The sequence below is a fragment of the Girardinichthys multiradiatus genome, chromosome 4 (genome assembly GCF_021462225.1).
Source record: "Girardinichthys multiradiatus isolate DD_20200921_A chromosome 4, DD_fGirMul_XY1, whole genome shotgun sequence".
Classification (NCBI taxonomy): Eukaryota; Metazoa; Chordata; class Actinopteri; order Cyprinodontiformes; family Goodeidae; genus Girardinichthys; species Girardinichthys multiradiatus.
In genome coordinates this window covers 10,285,701-10,311,061 of record NC_061797.1, presented here as the reverse complement: position 1 = coordinate 10,311,061, position 25,361 = coordinate 10,285,701, and the positions used below count along the sequence as shown (strand labels likewise).

The following is a 25,361-nucleotide window of genomic DNA, read 5'->3' as shown; positions in this document are numbered from 1 at the left end:
CTGAGAAGGTCAAATTAAGTGGAAAAGTGAGTAACCTAAGAAGTCCTGAGACTAAATTCAGTATAAGTGTTCGGTGCAAAGGGAAGTATCATCTAATTTCCTGTAAATTCTCCGTCCTAGGTTAGTAAGATCAGGCGACCTCATTGTGGGATCATTAAACGAACCCAGGAGAGACTGTACTTTCTGAAACAAGGATCAGTGTCTACCAGCATCCTCACAACATTCTGCAGAGCTGTGGTAGAGAGCAGGCCAACCTTCTGCACCTGAGCATGGTGCTCCAGCTGCAACATAGCAGACAGGATGGCCCTGCAGAAGACAGTGAGGGGACCTCACTGGATAGTCCATCTCCTCTATCTAGGATCAGTTTCTGAGCCTCTGCAGGAAGAGGACACTGAACACTGCCTGACTGCGAACACCCTCTGCCTGGATTTTGTTGATCTGCTACCATCAGACAAAACCTGAACCACCACACTGCTGCACAGCCTTTAGCCTTAAAACATTGAACTGATGTTAAGATTCTGCAATTTGTAATATTCTTAAAATACTTGTGTTTTATTTTTTTGTGTGTCTTTCCGTTTCATATTTTGGACTAAACGTTACAGTTATTAGCACCATTTCCTTGCCCTGGGCAGTCAATTGGTCTGTGTGTGTGTGTGTGTGTGTGTGTGTGTGTGTCCATGGCAGTTGTCTCTTTGTTGCCTTGTGATTAGACTGGCCCCTCTCACCCACTGACCACAAATAAGTAACCGAGTAGATGGATGTTTCACATTTTTTACACTTATCTGTTGAATTATCCTTGGAAAATGTCCTGTTATTTTGTTTACTATTTGGTTTATAATAAAATTACAAATTTAACATTACTTCCATTTTGGGTTTTTATAAACGTATTTATTACTTTACTTAATATTTATGAGTTGTGTGAAATTGGTGTATTTGCCCAAGATGAGCAGCTGTGTCTCTGTAAACATGCGGTGGCCCTAAGGAAAAGAAACAGGAAAGGTTTCGCTGCATAACAGAGATAAGGTTGTTCCTAACAGCTTATGGTTGTGCTTCTCTTAACACTCATGAGGCATGTGTCTGTATCCTTTGTAGAGAATAATTTATGTTACACGGCAGGGTGCGCAAAAGCCAAACCAGGACATCTGTGCTGATACAAGATAACACTCACGTCCCATCCATCCCTATGTTCCTTTCTCATGACCCTAACATATATGATCACACCTATACTGAACACACCTTAGGCCTGTCAGTCCAGAGCCAGTCTCTTCGGCGCTGAGACACTGTCTATTCTGTCATTACAGGGTGTTGCTTTCAACACAAAGGGTGACACGTGAATAGGTGATGAGCGACAACTTTAAAAACACGCAACAATGCCTGGTTAAGGACCAGGAAATATTTATGAGGCTAAAAATCAGGTCAAAGCTTTATAAAAAACTGGAGGCTGGAAATTGGCCACAGACTTCTCATTGGTGCGTCTCATTTGTGGTGATACACAGATATCACCACAAATAGTTCCAGAGTCTTACATTTTAACTGCAAAGAAGACATGTTGTAGATGTAAGGCACAGCCTAACAGCAATACCAATGCTCTTCACTTCAGCCCACCAACAAGTTTTTAAAAGTCTTGGTCTGGGGGGAGAAGAGGTAGATGTGCTGTGGTTTGGAAAGAAGTGATGCAAACCTGACCATGAGCTGTTATTAAAATCCAATTTCAATATCCAATATCATGCTGCAATGTGTGGGAACCGGACAGTAAGCCAGCGACTGTGGCTTTACAGAAGAATTTCCCATCCTCTTCTTTGGAAAAATCTGTTTTATGCTTTTGGCACCTTGACATTATTGCCCTGAAGAAAGATGCCAGGTACCGATACAGAACAAAAGTTTGTAACTTTAAAATGGGGCAAACAACTGCACACACTCTAGTGTTTCCTGTGATAAATGCCTTCTGATTCTCCACAATAGTTTTTAGCAATACTTGTCAAGCTGCTGGTTCACATTTTAATTGAACACCACCACTAAAAGGTTGGTTTTCAAAAGGGATTGATGGTCGCTTCTTTATACTATTTTTCTGCAGATTTGCTGAAGAGAAGAGAAGAGAAGAGAAGAGAAGAGAAGAGAAGAGAAGAGAAGAGAAGAGAAGAGAAGAGAAGAGAAGAGAAGAGAAGAGAAGAGAAGAGAAGAGAAGCTGGTCTGACCAGACAGACTTCACCTGTTGCTGATCCAGAGAAGAATGCAGAACAACAAAGAAGGGAAAAAAGGAAGGTGTGAGTGTTGATACCAAAGAAAAGCATGACACACAGTCACCTACTCAAGAAAAAAAAAGTATCTTGGCGTCATAACCAAAAGTTATACCACACATGCTAAAACTAATTTATACAATTATATTTTTATATTTAAAAATCTGTTGGAGGCAAAATCAAAGTGGACTTCCAACCAATGACAGTCCCGTCATACAAACACACACACACATATGGACAAAGGCCACACTATGCTCAGAGTATAAAGTTTAACGCTTTAGAACACCACGGTGAATACATGTAGGTCAGAAATGTGCACAGGATGTTCTGTGTTCAGGTGGGTTCGTAAACGGCAGACACACAGAGGAGGTCCACCCTGGCCACTTATCCCCAGCCTTTGCTTTGCTATGTTATGCGAGGGACTAGAGGAATGTAGGGACCTCTGTGCTGGTTCCAGACAGGTAAAGAAAGACCTTATAAACACTGAGACTAGTTCAAATAGATACCACGTAGCGACAGTTGCACATCAGTTGCTATGCCACACCTATGGGTGAATTAGGTCACACTTTTTCCCCAACTACATTTCTTGTAAAGTTTGTGTCAGAGAAGCACTGAGAAATCAGCTGGTGAATAGAATTAGATCATTTGTTTCTCTTAACTATCAGCTCTGACCTTCCTCCAATCAGGGAACGCACCAGTCCAGTACATTCACAGTGAGAGAAAGTTCACAGTTAGCCATTCTTCGCATCAGTGGGATGTTTACCACTAAAGTCAGAGAAAGCAAAAAAGAATAAAAAGCTATTTAAAAGGAAACTGTGCTTTTTGCAGAAGGACGTCAGCTGTTCATTCAGGGCGCTACAACAGAGAGCTAAAACTCAACAATTGACCGTCACCTCAAACCTAAACCTAACCAGTATTAGTATTAGTATTAGTCAAGAAGCTTTATCTACAGTATCTGGATTTTTGACTGGATTCATAACAATTTATCACATTGGCTAAAAAAAAGGGCCTAAACACAATCATAATATAGAGAATAATATAAACAGGTACATTTCTGTAGGTTTTTCCCCTTTTTACTAAATAGAATGAACATTATTTTAACTGATAAGTAAAAATGACTATTTTTAAATAAATTAGGCTACACAATTGTGTCTGGATTACTTACAGGTTTATTCGGTTTTTTGTTCTGCTACTAGTAATAAATGCTGGTTATTTATCTGATTTAAGGGTGTTGGTGGTGTCAGTGTCTGAGGCCGGGTGCTCAGGTTTATGCTGCCTCACTCCTGGTGGCTGCAGGGCCCCCTGGCTCTGTTGGGCCTCTGCTGGGGGGTGGTGAGCCCTTGGGTATCTGGGTCAATGGCTGGATCTGCTCCAGCATAGACGGCTGCCGGCGGCTCCTGTGTGCTCGTTGCTGCAGCTCCCTGGGGGCCTTTGGATGTCTGTCCTATCTCTTCCCTGTCTGTCTCGGGTACTTGGGGCCAGGTCTGTAGTTCCACACACCCACTATTGAATATTCTTATAGAATAACCTTATATACACAAGCGGCTCATACAGACACCCACAGATCCTTTGTTTGGGCTCAGGTGTTTACAGACACACATATATATTCTATAATGAGCTGCGGTTGCCACTAAATACATCTTGTAATACTTTTAAGTAACGCTGTTGTTTGTCTCTGAGTTTTTCCTTTTTTTTCCTCTTTCTATTTCTCTCTCTCACTCTACAGGTGTAGAAGCAGTCTTCTAGGGTGTTATCTTGTTTTCTTTTTATCCTTCTTTCTCTCCACTATTCTGATCTCCCTTTTACATTTTAGCCCAACCTCTCTCCCTTTCATTCTTCCATTTTTCCCCTTTCGTTTTTGTCTCTGTGTCCATTGCATTTGGAATAATCCCAAAGCAATTTCTAGACAATTTGCCAGACAGAACATATTTCTTAAAAACAAAAAAAGGTTAAGAAACATGATCCGATTTCTGTTTTAGGCTGTTTTTTTTAAACAAAGAAACCATTTCTTGTGTTGTGCATCTTTCAGAATCACAAAGAGTAGAGAAACACTAAGTATTCTGTCTCCCTCATACATTTATTTCTCCAATCTAAATCCATCTTGTAGCTTTACACCCATATAAAACCCAGGTCTCACCAGCAGGTAGAGTAGCTACAGAGGAACTAACATAACATTTAAAGACAGCAAACGAAACCAGAATTGGGATTTGCAGTATTCTGTAGACTGATCAAAATAACAGGTTCTCAAGCAAAAATGTTTGGACTTTTTCCCTCTGAAGTGCACATCACAGTGACTCTTTGTTTCCAAGCTAAATGGAATGCCCCTGTTTGAGAGCTTGATCATCCAATACCATCCAACCCCTGTGATGACAGAGCAGTGAAAGGGGTGCAGCCAAGCTTGCCAAAATAGAAAACAAGTTGGAGTTTACTTGAGTTCACTTATCCTAAAATTACGTAATTCTTGAGATGTTTATCCTTATGTAATGCATGCAAATCAGTGTCTGCATGTGTTACCCACACTGATCTTGGACTATTTCTGTCCTAACAATGAGCATTGTGGAATGATCATCGCTTCATAAAGAATTAACAGGTTAAGTGAGCATGTGTGAGTTTGATCGTACCTCAGCAGATTCTCAGCTCCAGCCCTCATCCTCAGCTGTTTGATGATCTGCTGGTTGATGCTGGCTCGCGTGTTCTGCAGCTTGCTTCGTCCGGTCTGTGCAAGGGGGTTGCAGCCCTGGGGCAGAAGATATAGAAACAACACAGTCAGCAGGACATTTACATATTCCTAATGGAAAACCTGTAAAGAAGACAGAAAAAATGATCACGTTTTACTTTCTTAAACATTGTTCTTCATCTTAGCTATGTGAGACTAAAGCATCTTCTCTATCTAACACTGTTATTTTCCATTAAGGCTGGACAAAGACCGTGAAAGAGCTCTCATTGCATGTCGCCTCAGATGACAGCCAACCAAATACTGCATTCAAGCACTTCGTACATTGGGATATTGCAAAGATGTGAGCACAGGCACAACAGAAAATAAGCGAATTCAGTCAAGTTACATATTTCTTTAGTAGGAACTGCATTTTGTTATTTGGCCACAGTTACTATATAAAAACCAGGACAGCCTCTATAATATTCTGCATAATAAGCATTTGAAAACTAGTACTGAATTTATTAGTTGTGTATATGAGATTTTTGCTTAAGTTAAAAATGACAAATGTTAAAACAAAACATAATATATGCTGTATGATTTTAGCAGCAGTAGAAATAATTATTGCTTTACTATTTACACTTAAAAAAAACCAATTAAATCATGAACAGACTTTTATTTTCATTTTTTGTGTTAATTCCATGGAAACTTGATGTTATCATACTGTTAGAAGCTCATTCTGGCACATCCTCATTTAGCCAACAGAGGTGTTGGCTCCATCATCATTTGCATTGCAAAAACAAGCCTAATAGAGAAACCAGTCAACCCATCAAACCAGTTACCACAACAGACTTGAAGATTGTAATTAGGTTCATTCATGAACACAAAAATACTAGAAAGGATCCAAAATTGAATCAATGAAACATGTATTACTTTAGAGGTGAGAGAGGTGTTTTCCTACAACAGACTGGATTTTTATGACTTATGTTCAGGAATGTCCACCACAGCCTGACTCAATCCCCAAAATAAATTCACATTCCACAGGTAGATCATGCTGGTTAGCTAAAGTTTTCTTTGTTTTGTGTATTAGCCTCTAAACTGTCAGCTTCCCTGTTGAAGTACCAGAACAAAAGGATGTGATGTCATTCTGCTGGTATGGATTGTTTCTACTTATTCCTGTCATTGCAAGTGCAGTTCTGGACCAGGGCTTTGCCCGTCTGTCCTGTCAATTCTTTTACCTTCACTTGAGTCATGCTACGATGGCGGGGCCTGCCGAACACCACTGAGGAAGGTGACGGAGGAGGTGATCTTCCTACGTAAATGCTTGAATGTTTCCAACGAGGGTCACTTTTAACTAAATACTACAGCTGCAGGATACTGTGCCTGTTGAGGATTAGTCCTTTGCAAACACTTCGGTGACCTGGAAGTTTAATAAGTAACTGTTATACAAATGACAGCCCTGTTCTTTACCCAACGGAGGTGTACAGATGAAATCGGGTGCTGAGCCATTCTGGGAATGACGACAGGTTGAAGACATGAGCATGCGACTTGACAGGGTTGTGGTCTGATTGTGACACATTACGTGCCTCACTCAGGTGAGGCACGTAATTAAAACAGGGGTGTGGCAAGAGGCTGATGGTTGCCATAGCAGTAGGTTTCCATCATTAGTATGTAGTACAACATAAAACACCATTCATAATTTGTCATTAAAGGTAACAATTAGTCCATAAACAGGCTGTAGGATATTGGAGCTTTATCTGCCAAGACTCAGGCTACATGATAAGCAGACCATAAGATATCATATTTTATTGTATATTTAGTAAAAGGAGACACTTCTTTAATTTCATAGGCAACAGCTGTAATAATGTTTTCTATAACAATATTAGAGGCTGATATAGAGTGAACTAAACTACAGAATAAAACACTGTAAATGTTGTTCTGTTTCTATTGCATGTTTCTGATCTTTATAATACAACAAGCCAATCTTATGCGCTAATTAGTTGGGCTATTTGCTCAGGTAACCAACCTCTTATCAGACACATGATTTGCAAACTGCAGTCTAAAAATAGCGTCTTACTAAGAGTGAGTGAGGTGGCATGCCTTTAGTGTCAACACCATGACTGTTCGTGTTTTAGAATTGGAAATCTTTCCAAACGCCCAAATTAGTCATTTTTGTGACTAGGAGAAAATAGTAGACGCCTTCTTCAGCCAGTTGGCAGGCAGTGCACAGCAACAGATGGAAGGGGGAGAAATATTGCTTGCTCCAGGACTTTCTTTCATTTAAAGAGGTCAATGTAATTTTTTGGGGTTTTAAAAGCACAACCTTTTAAAGAATTGGTATACCTTGTTACAAGTAACTGCACCATGTCTAACAACATCAGGGACAGAAACATATTTTTGGACTTCATCTTTATTATCCTCTTTAGTTGATCTGATTTCCTCAACCTGCTGGGTGTCTGGAACAGTGCAGCCTTTCTCTACCACCGCACTACACACTTAAATAGAGCAAAACACAAAGGCCGTCCAGTCCAGCATCATATCCATCTCACAGACAATTCAGTTGCTGTTGCATAATCACGGCTTCATCAAGAACATGTGAGGCAATATATAATGGGATAGCTGGTTTGCCCAGGTGGTGATTAACAATGGCAATCTGCCAAGAGGGGGCTTCAGGCATGACCCAGTTTTGAGCTGGAACAAGCTGTTTCTTGCCTTATAGATTTAGTGTGCTCAGTATTTCTATTCTCAGTTCTGTTACATGTAAGTGAAAGCTGAAATAATTGGAAACCAATGGCCCCTAAAAGACTTCATTGAAAAAGCAGATGACAGCTTTGTATTTTGCAAGTTAGAAAGTTCACGTCTTCATTCTGAGTAAATTGTTGTACAAATCCATACTATTGCTGCTCCCCTCATTAGGTCTCCTCCACTGTAGGCCATGCTTGGAGGGAGTAAATGTTTCTCCTAGAAAGGGGAGTTTGCCTGGTTCGGGAAGCAGGGCACATGTTGTCAATTTGTGTCTGTGGTCTGGCTGAAGGAAAGCCCCAGGCCAGATGCTACGTCAATGCTCTCTGGCCAAGGAGGACGAGATGAGGAGCAGAAACCCGCCGATTCAGGGGTTTTGTGCTGCCATCTTTCCATCCTGCACACATCCAGTTGGCCGTTGGCCAGCTGGAAGCCAAACGTGGACGGCTGGGAAGGACGCCCCCCAAACCTCGACAGCTCCCTGGAGCATTGGTCAGACCTGAGGAGGTCTTGTTAATCATTGAACTTCTTTACACCAAGGAGAAAGAGGACAAAAAAAAAAGAATAAAACCCTGGGTTCCAGAGGGTAATATTTGAGTGAGAAGTTTCCTAATTACAAATCTCCTTGACAAGGCCAAATGAAAACAAGTCAATGTAGTTGTAGTTTACATGAATTGCAAACTCTTTAATACTCAGGCAGGCCATATAAAGTCTTAAAATACAGAAGGAAACAGGAAAAGTAGAGACAGTGAGAATCATAATGAGAGCAGAGTTAAGGCTCCACATTTTAAAAGTACTAGAATGTTCAGCCATGTCTTGTGGCTGTACCAGCCCCTGACTCCCACTGACATTTTTATAGGCACAGGAAGTAACAAACCAGACAGAGTTCAGAGGGGATTCAGACGGATTTAAAGACACAAAGGCTGTGTTCAGATGCCCATCTAAACAAGCTTGCCCTATAAAAACACTCAGAAACATGTGGAGCAGTAAGAGGCCGACCCAACTCTGTAAAAACACATTAGATAATAACTCAGCTTGCCAACTGTCTTTCCTATGACCTCAGACTACACAAAGCCAACACTCCGGAAAACACTCCTGTAGCTGGGAAATTTTCCAGCTTCAACTCCAAACACCAGAAGATGAAAATATCTTTTCTAACAGGTCAGGTAACCAACCACCTTCATTTACAATATGTAGACGATCCCGTTGTACAGAGTACCTCCAGATGTTCAGCTGTGGATTAATATCAGTTTCAGGTAACAGAAGCTAAATACTTTGATCAGCTTAGAAAATTCCCTAAAAACACAGCGGTCATTGGCCAAACAGCAGACAATGAATGAAAGCAGAGTCATAATGAAACTGAAATAATGTAAGCAGGATTTTAAAACGGATGTCAGAGCTTTTAAACCCATCACAAGTCTGACAGAAAACAGGCAACCGATAACAACTAGTCATCCAATTTCTCAAGATAAAGCTATTCCTAAAAGAGCACACACAACCATACACACACCCAGACACCTGAGGCTGGCAGCGTAGTGGTTTCTACAGCTGTTGGTGACAGTTCAGGAGCTGAGAAATACTAGAACCAGTAGCTCTCTGTTTAAATCAGTGTCTTTTATAGCTGTTTCATCTCTCACACATTATCACTATCTCTACAAACAGTTCAAACTAATCATCTGGTTAAATACTATTAACAATGCTATCCAGGGGTGTATTTCCTTTAAATAACAAATGTACACTGACAATAGATACCCAACAGGGTAATGGAGCCTAAATGGAGACTAAACATTAAAAAAGAGCACTTAAAGAAAAAACTGGTGATTTGGCTTTGTTTGTATTGGGGTTGATTACATCACAGCAGGAATTGGCTCCCATTAGTGAACACTAGGGGGGAAGAGCAGCTTTTGACAGATTTTTACATATATTCTTAAGTATATTCTTTTGACATGGATTAGGTTCAATCATACAAGTTTGAGCTGGAGTCTGACTCCCAACAGTCTCGAAGCTTTTCAGCACTCTGCTCTGGATAACAAATCTGGAGGGTGACAATACCAATAAGCATTTTCAGAAATTCGACAGGAAAAATCTGTTTTTTTGTTCCTGTTTGAAATTTTCCATCTCAGTGGTATCTGTGTGCATTTGTTCCTGGTAAGTTTGCTGAAGATCTTGGAACATGACCTCTGTCCATTCTAGTCTGCCCTGAGTTCTCAAACTGAGTCAAACATTCAAACAAAATACGAGGACATACTTTTAAAAGGGGGCATTTGACTAAAAATTTGGAAAAAAACGAGGATAAAACAGCCAGATTGATTGACTTATGCCTTTTGTGAAGTCACCAGAGGTATTTTTAAGGGATGTGAAGGGATGGATTTTATCTTGATTAAATGCAAACTTACATGAAAATATTAAAACGGACAGGGAAAAAAACGGATGACATGTTATTCTACTGGTGACAAACTACGACGAAAGTGAGCTTGGTTGATTTTTCCAGAATGTTCTGGCAGGTAGCTTTAAAACGGAGACAAACGTCAAAGACAGACCACCTTCTTTAGGATCCGTGGCATGTCTTTAAATAAGCTGAACGAAAGCAACTCCTTTAAAAGCCTCTTGGCAAATTAGACGCGTTTAAGGAAACCAAACGCACAGCTAACAGAGTTATGATAACAAACAAAAAAACATGTCGAAAAACTAATCTCACCTTTCTGAAATGTTTTCCGTCTCCTCCGCTGTCCTCAGTGCCGTTCGGTAAAAGTGTGTCCGTCATTCTGAGGGCCGGGGGACGGGGGGGGGATAATAATAATATTAAGAAACAACAGCAGTAAAAGTAACCTGAATTTATAAAAAAAAAAAAATACAAAAACGGAGCGCCGCTGGACAACAGGTGACTTTTCTCCTTCCTCCAACAGGGTTCCTGCTGCTCTGGTCTCACTCCACCCAGCAGAGCAGTTTTCCTGCAGGAGCAGCAGACTCCGCCCAAAACACTGAACCGAGGTAAAGAAACGGGAGGATAACAGAGAGAAAGGTCACCGGAAGTCACCTGCTTCCTTCTGGAGATGTACTGTAGATTACAATGAGACGGTACGATGGAAAAACAAAGAGAAAAGAGCGCAGAACGAGTAATAATACCAGGATGTTGTTAGCAGATGAGGACTATATCTCTACTGAAGCGCTCTGGTTGCTACCAGCATCTAGATGTAGTCCTGCTTCTCTCGGCTTCAATGTATTTATTGATTTACCATACATGTTTATTTGATTAGTAGAATATTTTGCTCCTCTAGATCCATCACTGAAATAATAACAGCTGGTGTACCCAACATTTCATGTTATTGTTTAACTTTAAAACAAAAATGATCATCTAATAAATAAATGTACTAAAGCTCTGTTTAGATTCACGTGAAACAATAGCAACTTCTTTAAAAACGCCATTATAGATTTTGCTCTGTTTGGTTTTTCCTTTTTTCTCTGCACTCGATAATGTGTTTCTTCAATTTCATACAGCGTCATAGTTTCACTTTAAAGGTGGAAACTATTTGTATCAATTCATATGTGGTTTTTACGCTGGACCACATCTAGGAGCCAGAAGTCTTGAAATGTCCTCTTTTTGATAAATAAAGAAAAGGTTTCACAAAACCCAAAGTGTGTTTTAAATAATCTCTAACTTTGTGAAGAATAATCCCGTGTGGCCCTATGATGGATTGACGACCTGTCCAGGCTGTACTCTGCCTCTCGCCCAATAACCAGAGATGGGTACCAGGATAGGTTAGGATAAGCTGGTATATAGACGATAGATGGATAAATCAGTTCAAGTGTTCACACTTGAACTGATCTAAGGTAATCCACAGTATGCAACTGTGAAAATTTTAAACTGCGTTTTTAAGAATATCAGTTCAGTGCAGAAGAATGGATTTGTGTTTGATCATTACAATCATTTTAGATGTCACACTAGAGCTGATCGATGGCTATCCAGAACACTTTAGTAAAGTGCCTAATGAGGTCCTAACTTCAACTGTTCTAGCATGTTCTGTATAACAGATGTCTGTTCTTTTTGTAACAATTCATTTGATCGGGTTTCGGAAACATTATACAGCAGGACTAGATCAGTGACTGTCCCTGATTAAACATGCCTTAGCAGCATTGACTTTTAATGACGTACAAACAAGAACAGCCTTGTGCTTTTTGATTTTCTGGTTTTACCAGTTGAAAGGTATGCTGCTGATCTGCTTGTGCAGGAGGTAGCTATTAATGCCTTGGGGGGATTATCGTTAACAACAGAGCTGAAGCTAGGGCAACAGGGTGTTGCTTGCGGCTGGAAACTAGGCCAAAACAGTGTTTGTCTGAGTGGTTTCTCCATGTGAAAGATGCTGTTTTTTAAAGCAGAAACCTCTTGAATCTAAACTCTAACATCTATAACATGCAAAGTGGTTATAAGTTAAATGAAATACATTGGTTATTGGGCAGACAACACATTTATTATTTTTTTCTATTTGATGTTTTGATGATAGGAGTAAAGATATGGTTGGTTTAATATCGAGAGACCATAAAGGTAATGGTATGTGATTTAGATCACCTTTATTTTTAGCAAAACATTAAAGAGGAAACTTGTATTTCCCATGCCACATAACGTTTATTTAATCTAGATCTGAATCCAAGAAGTAGTAATGGGGCTAGCATGTCATTTTCTTTTGTATTGCTCAGGTTTGACCACTAGGTGGAGGTAGATGTCAAGATTTCGTTTCATTGTATTTGCCTATTTATGTGCCCATTGTTGTTAAAAATGTTTAAATAAGTCAACTGCATCATAGTAACTAAAGATTTTATATTGATTTGATATACTTACTATCTCAAAGTAGCATTGTACTGAAAAATATACCTTCCTAGGAGTATGACTCACCGTTAAACTGCTCCGTGATGCAGAAGGCTTGAGGCCTTTTTGAAGTGTGACTCTAGAGTTTTTGTCAGTATTTGTCTTAAATGAATAAGTCTTATCAGTCTAAAATGAAAAACGTTTAATTGTGAAACTCCTGATACATATTGTTAACTTTTTTTAAAAGCCATTAATAGGCATTAAAGCTTTTGTTTTTAAAATTTCTGATTGAGACAATTCAACTTGCTGCTTCTGGCATAGTTTTATTGGGGGACACTGCAAAAATAAATGTGACCATATACCTGAAGTTTTTACATTAACAGTAAAATGAGTTCTTGTAATTTATCATCTGTGCTTTTACACAAGTCATATGTATAAATGGGAATCTGTTCCAGTCATCACCACCTGAGCTTTCTCCAAGCAGAGAAGTGTAGCTAGTGTCTTAGTTGGATTAAAAATATATTTTTTAAACCTATGGACAATTTGGGAAACAGGGTTTGTGTTCACGAATGCAGATATGCTCATATATTGAATATGTATGCATATTATGTGTTGAAAGTGCAGATTATAGAAAATGGAGGTGTTTCTTCAAGCACCGTAGATATAGGGCTCAGTGGGATAGGCCTGCTGTAATCACAGAAATCTGTTCGGTGTTAAAAAATGCAGCCATGTTTTTTGCACTGCATTGTACTGCTAAATCTGCAATTTAACAAAAAACCCCAAAGTCCTTGACTCTCAGTACCTTAATTTCAAAGATGTCTGTTCAAAACCCACATTTGTTACCCCATATGGAGGTGCAGTGAACTAGGGTGGCTTGGCCTTCACACTCATTTCCTTTCTCCTCACAACGAAGCACAAAGCTGATTGTAAGTGAACTGCTTCCCATCTGTTTTTGTAAAGGCAGAGGGGGCACAGCGACGAACAACGGCCACTGACGTTCAACCCCTGGTCAAGCAGGAAGTGCTGTGGGGTTGCTATGCAGCTCTGCTTCCGAACCACAAGAACTCTGGGTTGCCTGTTAACAAATGATGTGTGATGTGGGTAGTATGGCAGACCATTCTACCAGGCACTCCAGAGTCTCTAGAGTAAGAATAGATCAAGGGTGGGATGAACAGGAGATTGAGACAGAATGATAGTTTGTAACTGGCAGCAAAGGGTTGTTAGGTTCATGGCCTTTTCGTTTCTCTCTTGTTCTTGGTTTCCTTGTCCTTCGTTTTTGTTTTTCTTCACAACTCCTTCTCTCTTGCCCATCTCTCGGCCATTGTCTCTAGGACTCACTATTGTTCTACTTTTTTTTTTTTCAAGTCTAATTAAGTATAAGCGTCGGTTTATTTCTATAAACATTAGTAAGACATGTTTGTCATAGTTGATGTGTGGGTTTGAGCTACAGACTGGCTTCTTTTTCTTTTTTATGCTCCTCCATTTGCTATCTTTAGAAGTCACTGGATGGAATCTTTGCCTTCATTTAACATTTTCCTGTCCTACATCAACCCTCTACAAAACCCTTACTACATTCACAGACATTCTTGTGGTCTTCCTGTCTCCTCCTCCTTGGGAGCTTCATATTGAACACCTTTTGTCTAATATCCACTACCAATCTTCTGCACCTGTCCAAACCATTGCAGCCATGTTTTCTAACTTTGCCCTCAAACCGCTCAATCTGAGCTGTCTTTTATAATATATTTTTTATTCCTCTCTATTTTGGTCGCTCTCAATGAAAATCTTAACATCTTCACTTCTGCAACCTCCAGCTCCACCTGCTGTCATTTTTGTTTTTGCCGTTGTCTTTCAATTATACATCAAATAAGGTCTCGCTGCCATCCTAGCCTTTTGTCTCAGTTTTACAGCCATTTCTCTGTTACAAATCACTCCTTACACTCTTCCCAATCCACTCCACCCTGCCGGTACTCTCTTCATCACCTGTGATTTGTACCTCTCAGTGCTTCGGATTGTTGACTTAAACTTCTCCCCTTTCGATACCTGTATTTACTCCATGACTCAATAAAGAAAAGCCACTAGCTAAACAACTTGATGTTATCATCTTCTGTATGACCTCATTAGTCTGCCACAGCTTTATGGACAATGTTCTGTCCACACTGATTGACAAAGTGGCTTCAGTATGTTGAGTTAGTAGACATCAATTTATCCAAAAGCTCAAATATGATCCTGCCAGTGTTTGGATCTGAACAGTGTCTGGACCTCAACAGGGTAATTGAAGACTGATTGTATATATTCTAATCACAATAGTCTCTGAGATACCGCAGATGACCCAGTTTTTTTCTTCTGCTTTCTTCTTCAGGTCATTCCTCTTCTTTTCCTCTTCACTTTGTCCTCTTCTTGCCCCTTTCCCCTTCTATCTATCCAGGAATGCTATCTATCTATTTATACTTCAACTCCATCCTTTTTGCCAACACAGTATTCTAGCTATTTTCTTGCTTCATCACCTCCTCTTCTTCATGCTTTCCTACAACCACACTAAAGTTAGGGTTTCAGCTTGCCTCCCTGTTGCCAACAAAGTATCTCCTCTCTTTGTTGGGGCCTCATGTTGGAGAGGGAGGCTGGCCTCCAAGTTAATTGTGCATTCGTTAGCGTTTGTCTGCCACAACGTAACAACTCAACTCCCTAAACTTTAGATGAAGTAGTGTGTGTGTGTGTGTGTGTGTGTGTGTGTGTGTGTGTGTGTGTGTGTGTGTGTGTGTGTGTGTGTGTGTGTGTGTGTGTGTGTGTGTGTGTGTGTGTGGGAGAGAGAGAGGGAGAGAAAAAGAATTGAGACTGCATCTTAATGCAGGTTTGTCTTTGCTCTGAGACTGTAGTACAAAACAAACTCCATAAGGGGTCATATCAACAACGTCATATTTTATTTAAATAAAATCCCATAAAAAATACTGACTAGAGAAAAATACAGTGCCTTACAGAATCTTACATTTGAACCTTTTTCACATTGAAGCCGCAAAGTTGGGACTTTATTGGATGGATGAACATAAAGTGGTGAACATTTATGAAGTGGAGGGAAAATTATTTGATAAAAAAATAAATAAAACTCTGGTGAACATTTCAATAGGAAAACTCTGAGTCAGTATTTTGTAGAAGCAGCTTTTGTTGTAATTACAGCTGCTAGTCTTTTGTTGCATGTCTATCTGTTTTCCACATCTAAATGCCCATTCTTCATTGCAAATTAGCTCAAGCTCAGTCAGTCATTTGATTTAGGTCTGGACTTTGACTGAACCATTCTAATTCATAATTATTCTTTGATTTTCCACTGTAGCTCAGACTGTGTGGGTCATTGTCCTTCTAGAAAGTGAAAGCCTATGCAAAGTCTTCTGCAGCCTCTATCGTTTTACCTCCATTCATCTCCCCATCAACTCTAAACAGCTTCTTTGTCCTCACCCCCACAGCATGATACTGCCACCACCATGTTTGTGGCAGTTTTCTACCACACAGGTAAAAACGTTACGTTTTGATCTCATTTGACCAGAGTACCTTCTGCCATGTCTTTGCTGCGTCTCCTAGATGGCATGAAGCAAACTGCTAGCAGGACTTATTTCTTTCTTTCAACAGTGGCTTTCTCTTTGTCACTCTTGTATAAAGGCCAGATTCGTGACCTACTCAACTAATTATTGTTGTGTTGGCCTATTACAGATTCTCCAGAGTTGCTGTGGGCCTCTTGACTACTTCTCTGATTGTGGTAGGGTTGTTTTGTGCCATGCTTTTACTAAACAGTGCTCAGTGAGATGTGCAAAGCCTGGGGTATTGTATTATAGCTTAACACTACCATCATTCATGGAGTGCACATTTTCACTGAAATAACTGGTAGCACATAAATGTCAACACAAATTCAGATATTAGGTATTCAGAAAAAAAATCAGTGCCGCAAATCTTTGCACCAGGAAGAATGAGACTGGTTTGCTGCTGAGTTGAATCGGTTGTCTGATACTCCTGGACAAGTAGTATCTGTTTTTGGTTTAATGTTTGGCATACCATAATACCTTGGCGATCTCTTCAGAGAGATCTCGCAGATCACAAGGTCAGATAAGTATGGCCTGATTGTCCTGTTGTTACACTGTCTATGTTAAACTAGCCGTAAAGAAGATTTTTCCGTGCATTAGAGTAGGTAATGACATGAAATGTGAGATGTTCACTGGTATGTAGGCACAGTAGAGAATTGGTGGCAGTCACTTGACAGAAGGTAGGCTCCCACTCTGACTTCTCTTAAAGTGCCTCTCTTGTTCTCTAATTGAGGATGCTTTCAATCTGTCGCTTCACAGGCTCCTGGCCAATAGAGACATTTCTTTCTTTGTGAATGGACCTAAACAGTGAGCAACAAATTCATATTTTTCTTTACATTTTAAACACAAAGTTATCCTTAATTTAAAAATTTTGTTTTAACTCTGTAACTATTCTGTTTATCTAAATAATAAAATACTTTATAAATAAAGTAAAATGGCTTTATATCTAAATTTTGGTGTAAACATCCCTTAAACTAGCAGATTAAAGAAACGGAACCTTGAATCCTTACCAGAAGCCTCTGTTGTATTTTGACGAGCTGGATTAATTTCAAATTATCCAAAGTTGAATTTCAGTCAGATATATTGCCTTGCATTTTGGTGTTTTCACATTTTGAGACTTTTGTTTCTCTCCACAGACCCATAATGCTCCGGTTTCCATTCAGTTTATGTCCTTGCTCCCTTCATCTAAATAAAATAGAGGAAAGCAAAATTTCAACAAAATGCAGATGGAAGGACTTCTTTTTTTTTTATTAATTAGAATTTATAATTGTTTTCACAATGATGATAAACAATACGATACATGCCCATTCCTATCTTATAGTAAAAACAGGTTTCTCAACTGTGGCTAATTTTTTGAGCTGGAATATCCTTTTAAAATTACATCCATGTCGTTTTAAATAAATCGTGTTTTTTGGCAGTATCAGAAAATATCAACCAGGATTAATTAGCTATGTCAACAGATAAATGAAATCCAACTTTTTCTCAGAAGGACAGTTTTTCCTGCTTATTTAAATAAAGCTGAGACGAAATTGAAGGGCGGGGTCTACTGATCAGTGTATATCCAACCAGACCTGGTTTGTATATTGTTCATGGTGTGTAGTATATTACTGCTGCTAATTTTTTTGGCTGCCTATTTCATGCTTCAAATCTAGGTTGAGCCAGTTATTTCCCTCCTCACAACTGACCTAAATGCATTCAGTGACAAACTGTGTTAAAAGATGGCTGCTAAGTAGCTTTGTGAGGTCAGACCTCACTGCCTTTTCAATGAGGGTCTCTATTTTTGTCTGTTAGCAAGTATTGTCATATGAGTATTGACCATTTCTCTTGTAAGTAACAACCTATTTGTTCTCATTTGATTGGACTAATCAGTCAGACAAAAGTCCAGATATGTTGCATCCTAGATTTCTTTTCATTATGACTGAGGAGGAACATTTCAGTAATGCTGTAGGTTTAAATGTCCTGCTATAATTACTACCGCAGGATTAGTACTCTACATACTTGACCTGTTTTCCTGGTCTGTGTTACACCATTGAACCTTTAGGGATATTTAAAGTACTGTAAAAAAAACAAACTTATTTTCCTGCTTAAAGATTTCTTCTTTTTTCTTTTTTGTAACACTTAAATGTCTTAGATCATCAAACAGGTTTTAATATTATGGAAAGATAACCGGAGTAAATATAAAAAGCGATTTTCACATGTTGATTTCATTCATTAAGGGGAGAAAGCTATTCAAACCAAACTGGACTTGTGTAATTTGCCACTAAACCTAATAACTGTTTGTGCCACCTTTAACAACTGCCATTAGTTTTTTTTTATACCTGCTATTGAGTATTTGACATCACTATACAAATTTTGGCCCAAACGTCTTTGCAGAATTATTTTTAATCCACCACACTGGAGGATTTCTCAGCATTAACTGATGGTTTAAGATCATTTCATGGCATCTCAATTAGATTTAATGACGGACTTTGACTAAACCACTCCGAAACCTTTTTTGTTTTCAGCAGTTTGGATGTGAACTTGCTGGTGGGTTTCAGATCATTCTCCTGCTTCATAACCAAAGTGTGTTTGAGCTTAAGGTCACAAACTGACACCACAAAGTAGAGAACAATATTTATGGTTCTATCAATCACGGCAAGTTGTCCAGGTTCTGAAGAATCATAAAAGCACTAATGTAGTGATATGCAACCCTTCTAAAAAATGCCCACCTTTATCTCGTCATTGCACAGAATTCCTTCTCAAAGCTCTTTAAGATCACCAAGATATTTTTTGGCAAATGTGAGACAGCACCTTTTGTTGTTTTTGTTCAACAGTAGTTTTCACCCGATTAATGCTAGTTTTACACAGTTTCTTTCTGATTGTTGAACCATAAACAGTGACCTTAACTGAGGCAAGTGAGGCCTGGAGTGCTTTAGATGTTGTTCTGTGTTCTTGTGTTTACTGTTTAAATAGGTTTAAACAGTAAACCTGTTTAGACTTTAATCCTAGTCCATTTAAAAAATAATTACCCATACATAAATTTGACTTTTGCCAAATGAAGCATGCTTCACTAGTCCAAGGAGTATATGTTTGCAAAGAAGAATGGGCATACATTTCAGTGTCTAGACAAGAAAAGAGGGTAGAGACACACCTTGAAACACTTGCAGCTGTAATTTTAGCAAGAACTGCTTGTACAAAGCATTGACTTACTGGGGCTGAAGATAAATGCATGCACCACTTATCAGATTTTTATTCCACTTCACAAGTAGCAACTACTGTTTTTTGTAATGTGACCAAATTTTGAAAAGTTCAAGGCATATGAACCCTTTTCTAAATTACTTTTAACTTAATTTTGGTTCAGCGAGTTATTCCATAATGTCTCACAGGGCTAATATGAAGGCTTTCCTTAATTTCTATTTAAAATATCAGCTTTAGTTTAGGATTTCTCATAATGACAATATTAGAAGTATTTTCTCAAGTGAACAGTGATTTAACCTTGAACCTTTAACCTTGAAATAACCTTGTACCACAAAAGACCTGACAGTCTGAAATGTCCTTAGGGGAAGTTTTTCCCACTCCGGATGCTGCCTCACATCTCTAAAAAATAAGCAGGCAAATAATGTCTCCTCAGCCCTGAGAGAGATCTATAGGTGAGAGTATCACCAAAATATTAATGCTAGGAATTATTTTTCTATATTCAAAAGCCTTTGATTCCTCATTCATTTGATTTACATGCGTTTTCTTGGTTAGTATTTTTCCATATAATTATACCTCGTGTTCTCCTATTTTTGGCTCAGTCTTGTTGGTTGTTGTTGGCTCCATAGAAGTAGGATTCATTTGCCCTTTCAGCATCCAGTAAATCTTGTACGCCATAAATCCTCTAAGTTGGCAAACTTTGACACATACCTTGTCTTTTTGGCCTAGGCTCAGATGCTCCATCCCTGCATCCTAACACACCTCTATATCAACCTACCTACCTGAAACAAAGTCTGGGATTGTCACGCATGCGCACCTCCTCCCCCGTCATCTGCACGATATTATAAGTGCATCCGGCGGTGTGGGACGCGGTTCAGTCTACAGTATCTGACCCGAACAGAGGGGAAGGAGGAAGCGCGCTGGCAAGATAGAGTGAGCGATGGATGACAAAGAGAAGAGGAAGAAGGATGAAAACGCCAATAATGATGATAAAGTCACGCTGAAAAAAGAAATCGGACTGTTAAGCGCCTGCGCTATTATCATCGGTGAGTGTTTAAGCTCTGACAGATAAGATGACAGGTTGGAAGGGGTTTCAGCTGGTAGGGAAAGTAACCGTAGAAGCGTGTTCGAGCATCGGCTCACTGTTCGACTGGTGTCGCTTACACTCGGCTGTCAAAAGTTACATACTGCGGCGTGCAGTTCATGTCTTTAGAACTGATAGACACCTTAGCGCTCTTGCATCTCGTTTGATCAAACTTGGACGCAAAGCTCAGGAAACTTTTGACTAAAACGCCGCTTTTGCGCACGAAAGCTGCAGAGACTGGTACACGTGCAGGGCTTTTAGCTTTTTGCGGAAACTGTTGCATCAGTCGTGTGGATGTGAATATGAAGATGCTTACGTGGCTGGATGGTGTGGTGAAGTTGGAAGGCACGGTCCTGTGGGCCAGCTGAGCAGTGACAGTGAGTCACTGCAGCCGATCGCCCTGCTGAGGGGGAGATACAAACCGCCCACCCTGAAAACGATCCAACGCCACAACAAAGCAAACTAGCAGTAGAAAGCGATATAATGTACAATATGCGACCCACGGAACACGTTTAAAACTCACCGAGTCTGGTACTGTTTTAGGGGCCCAGACCAGTCATGTCTGTCTTCATGTCTGGGGTCAGAGGGAGGACACACGCCTCAATGAAATTACATAAATGCTGCTTTTCATTTCTGGCATTTCCTTGGAAGTTATTCAGTTTCATTAAGTACTGTAACTTCTGCAGCATTCAGGACCACAATGCACCAATTGTCCAGTTTTCCCCTGATCGGCTGATTAATAATCTACAGGCCAAAAAAAAAAAAAAAAATTTTTTTTTTATTCCCAATACATAAATGTATCAAAACTAAAAAGTCCTACTGTTTTTAGTCAATAGATGCATCCACCAAGCATGTACTCTTTTGAATTTAATTAAAATCAGATAAAGTCATCGAATTCCTTCATTTTCCATTGGATTTAAAACTACTACCTCTCTAAAAGAACCTGCATTGCTCTGTTTCTCTTTCTCTTTTGTGTGTTATATTCCTTAAACCAAAAAAACAGAATTGGCAGGTCAGACCTGGAAATGTATAATAGCCAGGAATCAGTGTCACCATAGAAACAAAACTAACTGCAACTAAGGGATATGTTTTGTTGCATCGTAGCTATAGAGATCACACGATGTCTTTTTCGGACTCCAAAGATACACTAGTTAGATATAAAATTCACCAGGTGGATCACAGTATTTCCTCATCACAGCATCTGTTAGTGGGTGGAATATATTAGATCATCATGTAAACGTATTGTCATCAGTTCATGTGTTAGAAGCAAGCGTAAGACACCTCAGAAACCTTTACAGGGGCCTAACTGTGATGGCTAGATGGTTGGAACAGCATCTCCAAAACTGCAGCTCTCTTGGGTGTTCCCAGTTGGCAGCGGTCAATATCTATCAAGTGGTCCAAGGAAGGAACAGTAGAGAACTGGGAACGGGTTAATGAGCGGTTCATTGATGTGTGTGTGGGGGGTAAAGACTGGCCCACAAGGAATACAGAGTGCATCACAATTTTGTTTTGCGTTCGGAGCGGCACAGCCTGCAGACCAGTCAGTGCATTTCTTGTCTCTCCCTGGACATGTTCCGTTTTACTGAATACTGTAACTCATTCAGCATTTAGAATGTGATACTTTATACACATGCAAATCAGAGATTCATATGTTTTCTTTGAGGTGAGTTTAGGTGTAGATCAGGGAACCCCTCTCCCCGCATCAACAATTTACTGCCATAATCTGCATTTTAACCCTGAAACCTGTAGAAGAGTTGATGGTCCTTCTATTGTTTTTTATCTTTCCTTTTTTTCTTTTGTCAGGAGTTAATGTGAGTGATGGAAAAAAAAAAAGAAGCAGAATCTTTGTTTTTAATCCAGGAAACAGAATGTCTTCTCTGTCTTTTGGCCTCTGGCCTTTGGCTCTCCACCAAGGTATCAGAAAACTCAATTTCACTTGCTGACAATCAACAGCAAAACTAGCCCTCTAAAACTGTGGAACAAAAACTTGATAAACTTTTCAATGTAAACCACATATGGAAGTTGGATTTTCTCAGAGGTATGAACAGTTTTTAACTAAAAGAAGAAAACAATGTAGACATATCTAGTAAAAATGCAGTGCTTTTAAGAGGAGAGATGCATTGATCAGGATTTTAGAGGCCGAATCCAGTGCCAGGTTAAAATTGTGAAATTCCCATCACTGGTTTTTATTGATTGGCGCATCACTACATTTAATGTGTTCTCTGTAGCTCAGGTCGTGTTAAAAACTGATCTTTTTCATGAATATGATCTGGAACAAATATAATGTCCGTTTTTTGTTTGACTCCTTCATCAAAGTAAAGATCTAGTGTATACCACAAAGCCTTATGTTTGGTGTGAATTGTAATCTTAGAGGAGAGAATGTTTCCTCAAAAACACTGCATAGTGTGCTGCTTGAGTCATTGTGCTACCCACCACGAGCAGCCCACTCAAACTAACTGCTGCAGCGACTAAAAGCAATACTGGACAAAAACCATTAAATGAACATTTGAATTCTGATTGGAATTTAAAATTTGATTTTAAAATCTTGCGCTCATGTAATATTTTCTTTTGGTGGTAGTTGGGAATACCAGAAACCTAGTTACCAGTTTCAGTTTCTACAGCAGGAATCTTCCCTGCCCTCACAATGCAGTTGTAAATTGCCAGACAACAAATATTTTAATGTGTGTCTTGCAACATACATAAACACTTTTTCATAAAAACAAAATATTGATTAGTCTAACTTCCCCTTTTCACATTACTTTCAACAATCTGCTTATTTCTGATAAAAATCTGCAACCTTTCAGTCCCAGAATCTGGGAGAGCCACCTCACCTCAGTTACCTCTGAAGTTTACACAACAAATGTAATGGCTGGTCTACTAGCTACAGTGCATTGCTAAATAATTCAAACATATAGATTTTTTGTGTATATAATTAGTTTTTTCATTTTATTATTTCTTTGGGAAATTCAGACAATTTCTATGATGTCTTAAGGACCAAATCCCAGATGGCTTTGTTGAGAAAAAAAGCTACGCCATTTTCAGTTATAGTGAGTCGTAGATTCAATAACTGTCTACTAAATATCAATACTAACTATCAGTTAGTACTGGGTAGTATTTAGGGGCATCAGAGTAAAGGAGGCTGAATACAAGGATTGCCCTGTATATGGCTCCATACTTTTCATCAACTCTGACCGGCTTCCCTGTCCCTACTGCCGTAAAGCATCCCCTCAGCATGATGCTCCCACCGCCATATGTCACAGTTCAGAGTGATGCGCAGTGTTTTCTTCCCCACATTGAGTTTTACACGTAGATGAAAAGTATTTTAGGTTAGCTTCTAAACAGTCTGTGTCACTTGCTGCAGACATCAGTTTTCTTTCTTTGTATAAACCAAGAAAGTTTTTTATAAAATTGCTGGTAGTGATAATGCTCAGTGGGACATTGCTATAAATCTTATTTTGTTGGCATGGAGAAGTTGCTTGAATTTCTGAGCAGAAGGATCCCAAGAGACAAAGCACCAGAAACCCAGGGCAGTTTTCACCCAAACCTTTGGTTCAAGCAATGCGTTTTTGCCTCATTTAGAAAAGATAGAAAAATAATAATGAATTTGAACTGTATTTATGAAAGAATTTTACAACAGGTAGACCGGGGAGGGTGGGGGTTCATCGGCCCCTGATTCATGCATTCAGCTGCGTGGTTGAACTTCATGACATAACAGATACAATAAAAGCTTTATGTAACAGCTCTGCCTCCGAGTACAGTTTCCTCCATCTGATGGGACATTGACAAATGCACACCCTGGTCTTCAACTCTTGTTCTGCTTCGTTGGGGAGAATTCAGAGCAATAGCACGCCTCACTTGTTTTTCACAGTCAGAATGTTTACCTTCAGCAGTGTCATACTTTTTACCCCAAGTTTACCCCAAGGAAGGGGAAACCACGGAGGTCAGTGTAAAAACACCATTTGTTTTGACAGCTGATGTTTGGTTACTTTCTTGCATGCAGTAGTTTTTGTTTTCTTTTGGAAAGGCGGATGTCATACATGCCATGCTAAAGTTGAAATCATAACATGGTAGCCTATTAGAACTGGATGTGAAAGCGGCCAAGTGAGCCATCAGGGAATCTCTGTTTGTCCCGTTTAGGGGTCAGAAAACTCTAAAGAGGCTGAGCAGAAGAGCCCTCTGCTGAACATATCTTAGAGCGGACCTGCAGAAAATGACAACAGTGCTGCTTTTTCCTAGTACTTTTTGTCCCATGGATAGCTACATTATTATTTACAGCAGCAATTACACAGGCAACACCTGTTGGCTAGAACAGCAGTTGGTTACGATGACTAAACACCGGCCAGTGGGTGGACATTGTTGCTGATCAAGGGGGTCATAAGATGTGCATCAGACATTCAGGATATTTTTTTAAATAAGCAACATGCACTAACAGGGTGTGGTTGGGAGCCAACTGTAAGCGGTGCAGTGTCCAGAGATCTGGTGTCGAACCCGTTTTGTTCAGTAGAATCGTGTAAAATCTGACAGCGGAGGTAACGCACTGCTTTACTCGCAATGCACACTCACCGGCCACTTTATTAGGTACACCTGTCCAACTGCTTGTTAACGCAAATTTCTAATCAGCCAATCACATGGCAGCAACTCAATGCATTTAGGCATGTAGACATGGTCAAGACGATCTGCTGCAGTTCAAACCGAGCATCAGAATAGGGAAGAAAGGTGATTTAAGTGACTTTGAACGTGGCATGGTTGTTGGTGCCAGACGGGATGGTCTGAGTATAGAAAGGCAACAGTAACTCAAATAACCACTCGTTACAACCAAGGCATGCAGAAGAGCATCTCTGAACACACAACACGTCGAACCTTGAGGCGGATGGCCTACAGCAGCAGAAGACCACACCGGGTGCCACTCCTGTCAGCTAAGAACAGGAAACTGAGGCTACATTCACACAGGCTCACCAAAATTAGACAATAGAAGATTGGAAAAACGTTGTCTGGTTTGATGAGTCTCGATTTCTGCTGCGACATTTGGATGGTAGGGTCAGAATTTGGTGTCAACAACTTGAAAGCATGGATCCATCCTGCCTTGTATCAACGCTTCAGG

General features: G+C 39.7%; 2 protein-coding genes across 3 annotated transcripts in view; one reads left to right on the top strand and one right to left on the bottom strand.

The window, feature by feature from the left end:
* rhpn2 (rhophilin, Rho GTPase binding protein 2) overlaps nt 1-10,548 on the bottom strand; it is a 35,340-nt gene extending 24,792 nt beyond the window's left edge. For both annotated transcript variants that reach the window (XM_047363315.1, XM_047363316.1), the window contains exons 1-2: nt 10,331-10,548; nt 4,859-4,974 (exon numbers count right to left, since the gene is read on the bottom strand). In XM_047363315.1, coding sequence (XP_047219271.1) covers nt 4,859-4,974; nt 10,331-10,396 — 182 coding nt within the window. In that variant the 5' untranslated portion in view covers nt 10,397-10,548. The remainder of the gene's footprint in view (nt 1-4,858; nt 4,975-10,330) is intronic.
* Nucleotides 10,549-20,026: 9,478 nt separating this feature from the next.
* Nucleotides 20,027-25,361, top strand: part of slc7a10a (solute carrier family 7 member 10a) — a 33,471-nt gene continuing 28,136 nt past the window's right edge. The window contains exon 1 of the mRNA XM_047364119.1: nt 20,027-20,222. Within this exon, the coding sequence (XP_047220075.1) occupies nt 20,117-20,222 (106 nt within the window). The 5' untranslated portion in view covers nt 20,027-20,116. The remainder of the gene's footprint in view (nt 20,223-25,361) is intronic.